At 41.7% G+C, this 13,571-nt stretch overlaps 1 protein-coding gene across 5 annotated transcripts in view; it reads left to right on the plus strand.

Annotated features, from left to right (window-relative positions):
* The window catches only part of YTHDC2 (YTH N6-methyladenosine RNA binding protein C2), a 291,475-nt gene that overhangs the window by 140,561 nt on the left and 137,343 nt on the right, over positions 1–13,571 (plus strand). For all 5 annotated transcript variants that reach the window (XM_073624629.1, XM_073624630.1, XM_073624631.1 and 2 more), the window contains 4 exons: positions 1,817–1,913; positions 2,083–2,170; positions 4,411–4,491; positions 8,770–8,852. In XM_073624629.1, the coding sequence (XP_073480730.1) occupies positions 1,817–1,913; positions 2,083–2,170; positions 4,411–4,491; positions 8,770–8,852 (349 nt within the window). The remainder of the gene's footprint in view (positions 1–1,816; positions 1,914–2,082; positions 2,171–4,410; positions 4,492–8,769; positions 8,853–13,571) is intronic.

Raw genomic sequence — 13,571 nt, forward strand, 5'->3', positions numbered from 1 at the left:
TAGAAGATGCTCCACATAGTGTAAAAACCTTAATGGTAGTTTATTTAAAATGTAGAATCACACTTGCATCAATGTGAAAATAAAACGCTAAACAGTCTCACCGGCTGGAATAGAGAAAGCAACCTGCACTTCCGGAAACCGAGGTTTGCGATGACGTCAGCATGTCGCTCCGCCATATGCGTTTCGTCACAGGATGACGGCATCCTGTGTTGGATTCATTTGTAGCATGTTATATTTTTTATTAGGCTTTTGCACTAATATTTGCTCTTTTTTAGCGTGACTCTTTATGTATTTGATTCAGTCAATTTTCAAATCGACTTTTGTTAACCACTTGCTGACCGCCACACGTTGATGTACGTCGGCACAATGGCACGGCTGGGCAAATGGGCATACCCGCATGGCCCGCGACTGCGGCAAGGAGAGGCAGAATGAGGAAATGCCTATGTAAACAAGGCATTTCCCTGTTCTGCCTAGTGACATAGCAGGGATCTACTGCTCTCTGTCATCGGGAACAGTGAGCTCTGTCATGTTCTAGTGAGCCCATCCCACCACAGTTAGAACACACCTAGGGAACACACACTTAACCCCTTGATCGCCCCATAGTGTTAACCCCTTCCCTGCCAGTGACATTTACACAGTAATCAGTGGCTATTTTTAGCTCTGATCGCTGTATAAATGTGCATGGTCCCAAAATAGTGTCAAAAGTGTCCGATCTATCCGCCGCAACATCAGTCCCGAGTAGATCACCGCCATTAGTAATAAAAAAAATAATAAAAATGCCATAAATCTGTCCCCTATTTTGTAGATGCTATAACTTTTGCGCAAACCAATCAATATACGCTTATTGCAGGTTGTTTTTTTTTTTTTTTTTTTTACCAAAAATATGTAGAAGAATACATATCGGCCTAAACAGAGGAAGAAATTTTTTTTATATATTTTTTGGGGATATTTATTATAGCAAAAAGTAAAAAATATATCTTTTTTCCAAAATTGTCAGTCTTTGTTTATAGCGCAAAAAATAAAAACCGCAGAGGTGATCAGATGGCACCAAAAAAAAGCTCTCTTTGTGGGAAAAAAAGGACGTTGATTTTGTTTGGGTACAACGTTGCACAACTGTGCATTTGTCAGTTAAATGACGCAGTGCCGTTTCGCAAAAAATGCTCTGGTCATTAAGGGGGTAAAATCTTCCGGGGGTGAAGTGGTTAACTTGGGTGCAGGGCCACCCATGGCTCAAATTCCAACCTTACTCAGTTGATAGTTCTACCATAGGCCTATTAAATACAAAACTCAGCTAAGGGAGTAAGAGGTCCCCCCAACCCCACCCCACACATATACCTCATATGACAGAGTTTACTGTAAACAGAGTCAGCATTGGAAGGGGCATAAAAGTGATGTGCAGGGGGCGGGTGGAGGTTAATTTCAGAGAGCAGCTTGGAGAAAATGCAGGCTGCTGAAAAAATTGTGTAGCTCTGCACGCCGACTTAACAACCCGTTGATCCACTAATGGGAGCTCCAAGGCTGAAATGAGATGTGATGGGTATATGTACAATTTATTGCTGGGTGTCCTCCCTATACAATGTGCTGTACATGTACACTCTGCAGTACCTTAAAGATTCTACACTACTCTGCATTAAATACAAATCATCACTGTACTGGCTTGTTAAAAAACAGAAGTTATCACTACTATTAACTTCTGAGTTCCACACTGTTCAATGAATGCACACACTGTTGCTAGTGTGCATTTAAATTATTGAGAGACTATTTCTCAAACTCCATATCATAATTTGATCTTCAGCATGCTGATTATGTTTTTCAGGGGCCATACTAATATTTCTTCCAGGATATGATGAGATTGTAGGATTAAGAGATCGCATTTTGTTAGATGACAAGAGATTTGCCGATAATGTTAACAGGTATATATTTTTCATATGTGATGTATATGAACATGGTTAATTGTGGTTAATTTTATTGAGCACTTGTAGGAAATAGTTCCAGTAACAGATGGACAGGAAAGTAAATAACACGTTTGATGTTGAAGCTATTGGAGAACCATAACTATGCTCTTTTTCTGAACTGTTCAAGGTTCCAGGTGTTCATGCTGCACTCAAACATGCAGACATCTGATCAGAAGAAGGTCTTGAAGACTCCTCCAGCTGGAATCCGGAAAATTGTAAGTGTTTTATTAAAGGAGATATGTAGTGTTTTGAATATTTTTCTTTCTTTATCATATTGTAGGCTTTTTTTCATGTGTTTACCAGATTGACTGACTGTAGCTGCTTTAGTGATAAAAGCCTGTTGCTTGCAGAAAATAGCTCAGTCAGTATTTTACAGATTTCAAGAGGCTCTCCAGCCTTAAAAAAACGAATAAAGAAATTAAAAACAATTCAAATACTGCAGCTGATTGCTTTTAAAAAAGACACCTACCTGTTCAGGGATCCAGCGCTATCCTCACCCGGGCTGCTTCGTCCCCGGTTTTCAGTGCGCCGGCATATCTACTAAGGTAAGCCGGCTGTGACTCTTTGTGTCTTAACACCGGCTTCCCACTGCATATGCGCAAGTTCCACTGCTCTCTATGAATGGACCCACAATTTTCTGGGACCTGCGACATGTCCCAGAAGATTTTTCGGGGGGGGGGAGGGGGGCACTTATCGCCTAGGTTGTCAGTGGGAGCGGGTACCTGCTAAGACTAGGTACCCACTCTGCAAAAGAACAAACCTCTAAAAATGTCAGAGGAGAGGAGGGAGGGGGAGGAAATGTTAAAGCGGAATTTTCCTTTCAGGGTGAAGTTCCGCTTTAACTGAGTGAGTCAGAAGAGGTATTCTGAAAGAAAACTGCTTCTGCTGTCTCATAAGAAAAACCAAAAATACTCTTTGAAACCACAATCCGCTATACTTGTTTCCCCTCCAGTGATAAAGCTGTGAGCCTTCCTCGCTGTTGCCAACATCTTCGCCCATTTTTTTTTGGGTTTGGCCATTTTGCAACCAAAAAGGTAAGAAACTTTTTTGCAGAAGAGGCAATGAGGGGCATTTACTATGACTGAATCACCCAGAATTTAGAGCAGCTGTGTGTGGCAACCAGCCAGCTTTATGTTTCATTTTCAAAGCTTAACTGAAGATAGAAGCTGATAAAAGGCCTTCCTTCTTTTTTTTTTTTACAAGCAAAGTTCCACTTTAAATATGCATTAATAGTTTTTTTTTTGTTTCAGGCTTTCCAGTATAGAGGAGAGATGTGGGGTCTTATATGTAAAGAAGACCTGTCATGCCCAATTCCTATTACAAGGAATGTTTACATTCCTTGTAATCGGAATAAAAGTGATAAAAAAAAATAATTTAAAGAGACGGTGTAAAAATAAAAAAAAAAAATAAAAAAAAAATAAAAAGTGAAAGTTCCCTGCGTGTTCACACGCAGAAGCACGTCATGACCGCATATGTAAACAGCATTCAAACCACACGTGAGGTATCGCTGCGAACGTTAGAGCGAGAGCAATAATTCTAGCCTAATTCCTCCTCTGTAACTCTAAACGGGTAACCTGTAAACATTTTTAAAGCGTCGCCTATGGAGATTTTTAAGTACTTAAGTTTGGCGCCATTCCACGAGTGTGTGCAATTTTAAAGCATGACATGTTGGGTATCTATTTACTCGAAGTAACATCATCTTTCACATTATACAAAAAATCAGGCTAACTTTAGTGTTGTTTTTTTTTTTTTTTTTTTTTTTTTTTTTTATTCATGGGAAAAAAAAGAACGTTTGAAAATTTGCTGTGCAGATACCGTGTGACTTTGCTAAAATATATATATATATATATATATATATATATATATATATATATATATATATATATATAAAATGTTCTGAGTAGTTTTCTAGCAAAACAATGATCATTTTTACATGAAGGAGAGGTGTGCCTGAATAGGCCTGGGTTGGAAGTGGTTAATAACTTAAAGCGGTGGTCCGCCCATCCCTGCAAAAATGAACAGCCAGCAGCTACACATACTGCACCTACTGACTTTTGTTAATAGGACACTTACCTGTCCTGGATTCCAGCGATGTCGGCACCGCAGCTGATGTTTACATCAGCTGTCGGGTGCTGCTGCTGCCATTGCCTGTAAGGGAAGCCGACAGTGAAGCATTACGGCTTCACGCCGGGTCCCTACTGTACATGCACGAGGCACCGCTGCACTCTCCTACTGGCGAACCGGCAGAGGGAGGAGGAGGGAGCCAAGCTGATTACGTAATTCGCCATGGCTCGGTCGGAGGAGACAAATTAGTTTAAGTTCCACTTTTGGGTGATAGGTGAATCTTGTACTATGTTGGCTATTAGTGAAAATGTATTATAGATAATAAAAAATCATTTTGCTCTAAAACCATTAAACTGTCCCTTAATACAAAGCACTGTCTTGCATTTTACAGATACTTTCCACTAATATAGCAGAAACCAGTATCACCGTTAATGATGTCGTATTTGTCATAGATTCTGGGAAAGTGAAAGAGGTAAGTTAAAGTGGTGTTCCGGCCGAAATTATACTTTTTAAATAAAAATACCCCTATAATACACAAGCTTAATGTATTCTAGTAAAGTTAGTCTGTAAACTAAGGTCTGTTTTGATAGTTTATAGCAGTAGTTTATTTTATAAACTTACAGCAGGCCGTGGCCATCTTAAGTCTGGGCATCTGAAGCCAGACTGTATTTCTTCCTGGATCTCATCCTTGCAGATCTCGCACATGCTCAGTGCAGCACAAGCAGTATAATAGGTTTCAGGTCAGGTTTCCATAGCAACGGCAGTGTCAGAGGAAGGTGCCGCCCCTTCCCAGAAGGTATTGCAAACAGGAAATGATGGGATAGGCCGCGGCCAGGGAGGAGGAAGTGAAAAATGAATACAGCGTGATATACAGTAAGTGCTGAGAAAAACATTTAAAAATATCCAATTTGTTTACAGTGCACAGTTTAGGGAGGGATGCTGAAGAGTTGTAAAAGTGGGTGGAACTCCACTTTAATGAGGAACTACATTGCATCTGCATGCTTTTGAAAAAAGCATCTGATCATACTAATCTTGGAATTGTCCGAAGGTTTTCATGGGCAGAAAGGAGAGTCTCAGTAAAGAGGACCTGTCACTGTCTATTGCTATTACAAGGGATGTTTACATTCCTTGTAATAACAATAAACGTGATATAACTATTTTTTACAGTGTAAAAATAAAAAAAAAAAAACATTTTTTAAAGCTCCCCCGTCCCCCCATGAGGTATCTCCACGGATTGAAAGCAACAATTCTAACACCAGACTTCTAGTGCATATCTAATGTGGTAACCTGTAAAGGCTTTTAAAGTATCTAATGGATAATATAATTGATGTAGTTTGTTGCCATTCCACGGCCATGCACAATTTTAGAGTCAAATATATTTTTATTGTATTTAACAGAGTAAAAACAACAGTACATGGCTAATGAGCTGATGTTCTGTACATTTCAGCAATACAATGTTAGATTCGTATCAAATACAAATCTGTATACCCCTTAGTGTGGCACGCGAGCGTACTCGCCAACCCATCCAAAGGCACGGAGAACTATAGTGTATTGCATAACAGATCCATAGAGTATGGGGGATTAGACGTCTGAGTACCAATTATTCAAATATAGGGAAAGAAGAAGGGGGGAGAGGAGGAAAGAGACATATAAAGGAAGTGGAGGAGGAAGCGGGGGATAGGTAAAGTGGTGGTGGTGGTGGTGGGGGGGGTAGGGAGGGTTGAGCAGGCCCCTACACGACAGGTTGGGAAGGTAGCGATGCACAATTTTAAAGCGCAACATGTTTGATATCTATCCACTTGGCGTAACATCATCTTTTATATTATACCAAACAATTGAGTATTGTGTTTTGTGCATTAGAATTCAATAAAGTGAATTCCCCCCCCCCCAAAAAAAATGCATTTGAAAAACTGCTGGGCAAATACCGGGTGACATAAAAAATTGCAACACCCACCATTATATTCTCTAGGGCCTCTAATTTAAAGAAAAAAAATGTATGGGGGTTCTAAGTAATTTTCTAGCAAAAAAAATGCAGATTTTTTTTTTCACATTTATGTGAGATGTGTCAGAAAAAGGCTTGGTCTTCAAGTGGTCAAAAATTCAAATGTATTTGTAAAATAGTACCTTACACCTCAGGGGGAGGCTCATTTCTAGATAGATAAGGCTAAATTCACAAGGCTATTAACACACCAGGAAAAGTATGCGTTTTTAAAAAAGTGTGCTATTTTTAGTTAAGTCCAATGGGATTTGAAAATTACAGCCACATGGTTAAAATAAAGTTACTTAAAGAGGAACTTTACACATAACAAATTGATAAAAAAATAATGTTCTTTAGTAAGGAACATACATATCACATTAATGATTATGCATCCAAAAATGGTGTGTGCTGTAAATTGCCTCCAGCATTGCTCCTGTTTCTTCTTGCTGGAGGCTGCCATTTTGCTGAAGCCCAGAGCCCCTGAGTTGCAGTAAATCATAAAGCAAAATTAAATCCATCATTTAACGATTTTGTTACATTCCTAGAGTGCCGGAATTGCCAACTGTCTGTCATAAACCAAACTGTCAAACCATCAAATAGCTGGTGTTATAATTGATCACATATGCAGCGCCATGACAGTTGCAGATCAAACAGAAGCAGCTTCCTTGGCTGTAAAGGATCGGAGGGTTAAATTCCACTTTATGGCTGCCAGCAGATCGGCCTCTACAAACTCGGCAGTGCCTAAAGTTAGAGAGCAACTGAGCATATGTGCAGAGCAGAGTGAGACAGTGCATTGCTGGATTTTAAACACTATAGACACTTGTTTTTTATGTTTTACATACCTATACATACCTTTGCTATACCTGCAAAAGGGGCCAGCCTGAAGTGATCTAGCAGGACTTCATTTTCTGACTAAAGTTCCACTTCAAAATTGAATAAACCCACCAATTTAAAGGGGAACTAAAGACCGTTTATACTCTCTTTTCCTCCAATGGTCCTTATCCTCGCCAGCACCTTTATTAATTGAAGCGGGATGATGTCACTCCTGCGCAGGAGGCTGTCATTCCGGCACACAAAGATCAGGCCAGCCGCTATAAACTGAGCTGCAAATGCCGAAGGACACTGCAAACAGGCAGGTACTTGCATGTCTATTTGCTTCCGCTTTAACAGTTTCTTAAAACGGTTATATTTAAGGCATGCCTTGAATTATAACTGTTACTAGGGTGCTCATGTTGGCTCTCAAATGAACTGTTGAATGATCCATCAAACAGCTGGTGTCATATAGGATCACATCTGCAGCATCATGGAATCTACAGATCAAACAGTGGTTAAAGTGGAACTTTAGTCAGAAAATTAAGTCCTGCTAGATAACTTCAGTCTGGCCCCTTTTGCAGGTATAGCTATGTAAAACATGAAAAATAAGTATCTTTTAAAGTTCAGTAATACACTGTCTCACTTTGATCCGCACATGCTCAGTTGTTGTTTTTGGTTTTAAGCCCTGTAACCTTTTTGATTAGGATAAAAGATATTGACTTACCTGTAAATTCCTTATCTTGGACAGTAGTGCAGGACACCGGACCCTCCCCTCTGTTTCCTGTGGGTCACATTTTATTGCTTGCACTGATATAGTGGATGGGGTTACATGAACGTGCACTGGGGGTGGCCCTAGCACAGTTTTTTTTACAGTGTACAGTCACCTGAAGGTAGCCAGCATATAACCCATGGTCTATGAATACAAACCTTCCATCCTGTTCTGTACCTTTTTAATAAGAGGAATTTACAGGTAAATTCCAAATTTCTTCTTTTTTTTGTTTTGCCCCTTACAGTAATTTATTTGACTTTCACCCTTCGTAGTTGAAAAGTTGTCCCTAGAAAATATTTGATCTAATAGGAATGCAGAATTAAAAAAAAATAAAAAATAATATATATATATATATATATAATCTATCAGCACTCATCTGACTGTAATGCCGCGTACACACGGTCGGACTTTTCGTCTACAAAAGTCCGACAGCCTGTCCGACAGACTTCCTGCGGACTTTCGGCGGACTTGCAGCAGACTTTCTAACGAACGGACTTGCCTACACACGACCACACAAAAGTCCGACGGATTCGTACGTGATGACGTACACCGGACTAAAATAAGGAAGTTCATAGCCAGTAGCCAATAGCTGCCCTAGCATGGGTTTTTGTCCGTCGGACTAGCACACAGACGAGCGGATTTCGGGGTCCGTCGTAGTTACGACGTAAAGATTTGAAGCATGTTTCAAATCTAAAGTCCGTCGGATTTGAGGCTGAAAAAGTCTGCTGAAAGTCCGGAGAAGCCCACACACGATCGGATTACCAGCCAGCTTTAGTCCGTCGGCGTCCGTTGGACTTTTGTAGACGAAAAGTCCGACCGTGTGTACGCGGCATAAGAGCTATGGAGAGTCTAGCCACAGTAAGTATTTTTCTGAAATTGCTTTGGAGTTATGATGATATTGCCAGTTTAGATGTAGATGGCGCTTATCAATGTTGCTCTTTAATATAAAACAAATAAATACACAAAAATGCCTGTCATGTGGTCTATATTTGGATAAGTAATTATGCAGATTAAAAAGAAAAACATTTTGCGGAAGTCCCAAGCACATCCATTGGAAGCTTGTATATATTCAGAAAGCCTCATGAAATAGATTGTCCCAGTTGCATAGAATTACTCCTTAACATAGGAATACAACCTATGAGAGCAATTCCCCTGCATCCGAAGCATGAGTGTTTGTTTCTTTCTTGCAGAAATCTTTCGATGCTCTAAACCATGTCACCATGCTAAAGATGGTTTGGATTTCCAAAGCTAGTGCTCTGCAAAGGAAAGGAAGGTAATCTCTTTTTAATTTCTGCATTTGCATTAAAGTGTAATTGGAGTCCAGGGCTTCTATTTTTGGCATCTGTCAGGTGCTTAAAGTATGTTTGTTAGGTATTAATTTTGATGTAAAGGTTGAGATCTCAACCTCCCCGTTAGCTGTCCCTCTCCTGCTTTGGGCTGCATCAATCCAGGAAGTAGAGGAATGCAGCAAAGGAGAGCCAACATGTAGATGACCAGTTCCATTTCAACCTTAGAAGTCTGAAATGTTATACATATATTTAAAAAATGTAATTTATATGAATAATTCACCTACATTGGTTAAGGCTAGGAGGATCGAAGTATAGTGTAATGTAAAAAATTATTTTTTCACAGAAAGTTCTGTGAAATTATGCGCATGCATTTCTTAACGTGGTTGTATACCCTTATGTTACATTTTTACCTACAGGTAAGCCTTGCTTACCTGTAGGTAAAATGAATATCTCCTAAACATGTACGGTTTAGGAGATATTTAGTTTGCCTGCAGCCGCTGACGTCCCTTTGAGGGAGATTTTCTTAAATGTGTACTGTTCCCACTATCGGTCAACCAGTTTGCAACCTAAGAAAGAACCAATGTAGTTGTGTAGGAAGTGTACTTATTAAAGATTCTACAGGCAGGCAGTTACAATCACTTTGAGTTAGGATCTGCCCCTTGTGATCTTAATCTGGAACTTTATCATTTAAACTGTCTGTATTGGGTTGTACCCTCCAAAGGGACTTCTCTTCAACATGGGTGGAATCGCGTTTTAAAGATTATTTGTAACAAATGTCTTCATACTTCACTTGTAATAGCTTGTTACAAGCTTTTAAATGCTGGTGACATATCTATAGAGCACCTGACTCGGTTGTCCTTCGAGGGATGTCATCTCTTTCGCCCTGCACTGGACACTGTTCAGTAATGTCATGAGAGGCCAGAGCATGCTCTGACCTAAACATGGAAGTTCAGGGAAGAGATCTGCTGAATCTTAATCTTCTCCAACATCTACTTCTGCAGCAGGTGCTCTCAGGTCCTCTGAGCCCGGCTCTTGCCAAACCTATATTGCTCCAATTTAGAGGGCTACTAATCACTTTGCAGGAAGGTTCACTCCCACTTCTTTGAGTGGGGGGCTGATTATGCATTCTGGAGGGTCGTTGAGTGGCTTTCTTTTTCTATTACTCAGGTGCACTGAGCCCCACTTTTAGTCCTCAGGCTCTGGTGCCCACTTGAGTATCTTCCTCTCACTTTCCCTGTTTTTCAGCCCAAGAACCCTGCACCTTCCTCAGTCTGTCCGGCTTCTTCCTACCCTGGCTACTTTTGCTCCAGCCCTTATAATATTTTGGAATCTGGAGCTGTGCCGCATTTGGACCCCCTCCCCTTTCTTCAGGAAGGCTTCCTGTCTTTGAGACATGACCAGCTCCTCATAGCACGTGATACTTTTCAGGGTCCCCCTTGTGAGAGGCACTCCCTGACCTACAGGGTCGATAAGGGTTTACTCGATCTGCTTCTTCTTTCACCAAGTATCTGGATTCTCAGTGTTGCTTGAATGCTCACCTTTGCTGCTTAGTGCATTGGATTAAGCCCAGTGCCCTCTCCTGGCACCCTACTGTGGTATGCTTAAAAGAGAAGTATGGGAATCGAAAAAAAACAGCTATACTCAACTAGTTGGCTGCAGCACCGATCTGCATCTGTGTGTCTACACTGAGAACTGAGCAATCAAAGTTATCTGATCGCTCAGTTTTCAGTCTTCACTGAGCATAGAGCCCTCACAGTGCTGGGCTGTAGATGGAGAGGGAACATCTGAATCAGTCTCCCAGCGGCTTGCTGAGAGGTGCTGGTCCAGGCACCTGGGTGGATCTTGACTCTAAAGCCAGGATCTTTCCAGAGCCTGGACCGGCTGAGTGACGGCAGCCGACAGAAGGCTTTAGGCTGCTGTCAGCTGAAAACAGGTCACAGGATTGCAGAATGAAGTGCACTTTTGTGATCCATAGAAAAAGTAGGGCCAAAAGAGCTTTGACCCTACTTTTTTCTTTAAACCTTCTTCTGTAAAGAGAGAGAGAGATCTTTAGGGTCCCTTATAGCCAGAACCCCTCTGGGGCCTGATTCCTTTAAGGTTTGGTTTTGTTTGACTTCACCAGTCTCCAGCATTGGTGGCCATCTGTCTCCCATAAGTGTCTTGGTCCAGCTCAAGTCATCCCTGAAAAAGCCTACAACAGGTGTACCTTTTGCTCAATTGTTGTCAGGTTGGGAGTCTACCCCTCCCTGGCCATTAAAGGAGTGTGGGATGTCTGGATGGCCTTCCCCTGGCTGGACAACATCAAGCATTTTAAACCTCATTTGGATGATCCTTTGGAGTCTGTTGCCTTGGAACCTGTTTCTAATCAATCTTCTTTTTTCATTCCTGCCTAACTCTGTGGTGTTTCTGACTCCTCTTTCTTTTGTTATGTTGTCTTCTGGGATCAAACCCTTGAGTTCTGTAGTGGCTTGGGGGTCTTCCCATGTCCTCGTGGGCTATTGGTGTGGTAGTATACTATATGTCCTCTGGTATATCTTTCTTGGTGAGCTTGTTATTCTGGCTAGACAACATCTATTAGTCACGGAGTTCATGCCCTTGACCCTAAGATGACAGGCTTTTCCATGTAGATTGACTGACTGGTCTTTTTTTACATGGACCTATCTATTGTGTTCGGTTCTTTCTGAAGCCTGTTACTTTCTTTCTTCTCCATTGGGAATTTGTTATTGGTTCATCTGTTTTTGGTGGGTTCTGGTTAATCAGCTTCTTGCTGGCTAGCCTGTAATGATTGGCATGGGTGGTTGACTTGGGCACTGGATCCTGTGTTCAGCACTCACCTTAATACTTGGTATATCGAGTGAGTTAGCAGCTGGGTGGTTCCGTGTTCCTTTCTATGGCACCCAGACTTTGAAGACCTCTTCAGGGTAAGCCTTCCATGATGGGCGATACCTGGTCCCTGAATAGGATTAGCAACATAGGCAAGGAAAAACAGAGTTTCCCTGTACATTACATACAACTTCTTGGCTGTACATTGTTGGACCGTTAGTATTCACCACATATATACTGCAGTGCTTATCACACAAGCGTTTTTTTTTTTTTTTTTTGAGGCACAGTTTATGGGGTCATATACACTTTGTGTTTTTTCTCCCTAGTTTTAATTTTTTCAATCTATTTGGTCTTATAGGTATCATAATTTTAAAATTTGCCTATTTAAATTTAGCAGTCTTTTCTTTACCCAACTACTAGAAGTTGCTCTCTGACTAGTGACGTAGTGCCTATAAGACTCCTAAATGGTACACTTCTACCGACCATTTTACACGAAGACACAAGCTGAACGCTCCACTGTTTCACCTGTTGTCTGATACCTCAGAAACGCTGCCATAGGAAATCATTTAGCATCTCATTTAGCATCTGGCTATTGCGATTCCTTCATACTGGATATGCTTAACCCCCTCAATCCACATCCATTCTGTGAGTACCTCACAGGGGAAGATCTTTACGGAGTGGGAGCACATGGGACACATAGCAGAGATTCTGCCACAGGCCCTGAGGAAACTCCAAGTCCCTCTCCAGTTGATAGTTCTCTTATTCTTATAAAGCCCTCACTGGACCCCACCATTCTTGACCTACGCTTCTTCTTCTTACTCCCCTTCTCCTCTAAACTCCTTGAAAGACTGGACTACAACCGACTGAGCGACCATCTGACTATGAACAAACTTCTTGATCCTCTTCAGTCTGGATTTCGCCCTCAACACTCCACAAACTGCTCTCCTTAAAGAGGAAGTAAACCCTAATGGGGTTTTACTTTCTTTCTTTTACCCTGCAAAGTAAAAGCATAATGTGCTAGTATGCATCGCATACTAGCACATTATGTGACACTTATCTACAAATGAAGCCCGCGCCGTTTCCCCTGCAGGCCCCATCCATGTTCGCCCCTCTTCCTTCCGGGGCTGTGGACTCTGGCTCTGTGACTGTCCGGAGCCGCGTGACGTCACTCCCGCTCATGCGCACGGTCACGGCACTCACTTGTAAAGAAACGGCACGGCGGGCTGTTCCTTCACAGCTCATGGGCCGATTACATAATTGACGCAGTATACAGTAAATATCTTCTAAACAGCACACGTTTAGGAGATATTTACAGTGCCTATAGGTGAGCCTTATTCTAGGCTTACCTATAGGCAGGGCTTTTTTTCCTCAGAGAATAGGTGCAGGAACTCCCCCGTCTGAGTAACCCCACACAACAATAGACTCCCCCAGCAACAATGGACTCTACTCCAACAACAATAGATTCCTTGCAGCAACAGTGAACCATCCACAACAAAATTTCACACCCAGTAACAAAATATCCACCCAAGCAACATTAGACCCCCCCCTCCCCCAGTACCCCAGTAGCAACAACAGATCTCCCAGCAGCCAGCATCAATAGATCCTTCAGCAGCCAGTAAAAATAGACCTCTCCCTCAACAGTAGATCCCTTCCAGCAACATAAGACCCCCCCCCCCCAGCAACAATAGATTCCCCATCAGCAACAATAGACTCTCACACAAAATCAGATCCCCACCAGTGACAATAGATCCCCCAGCAGCCAACATCAATAGACCCTCCAGCATACCCCACACCCCATGCTATTACATACATTCAGTGCTGCAGGTGCCGGAACTGCGTTGCCGCTGAAAAAAGTCCTGCCTATAATTACAACTTCCCCA

Source organism: Aquarana catesbeiana, linkage group LG01, assembly GCF_042186555.1.
Source record: "Aquarana catesbeiana isolate 2022-GZ linkage group LG01, ASM4218655v1, whole genome shotgun sequence".
Taxonomy (NCBI): Eukaryota; Metazoa; Chordata; class Amphibia; order Anura; family Ranidae; genus Aquarana; species Aquarana catesbeiana.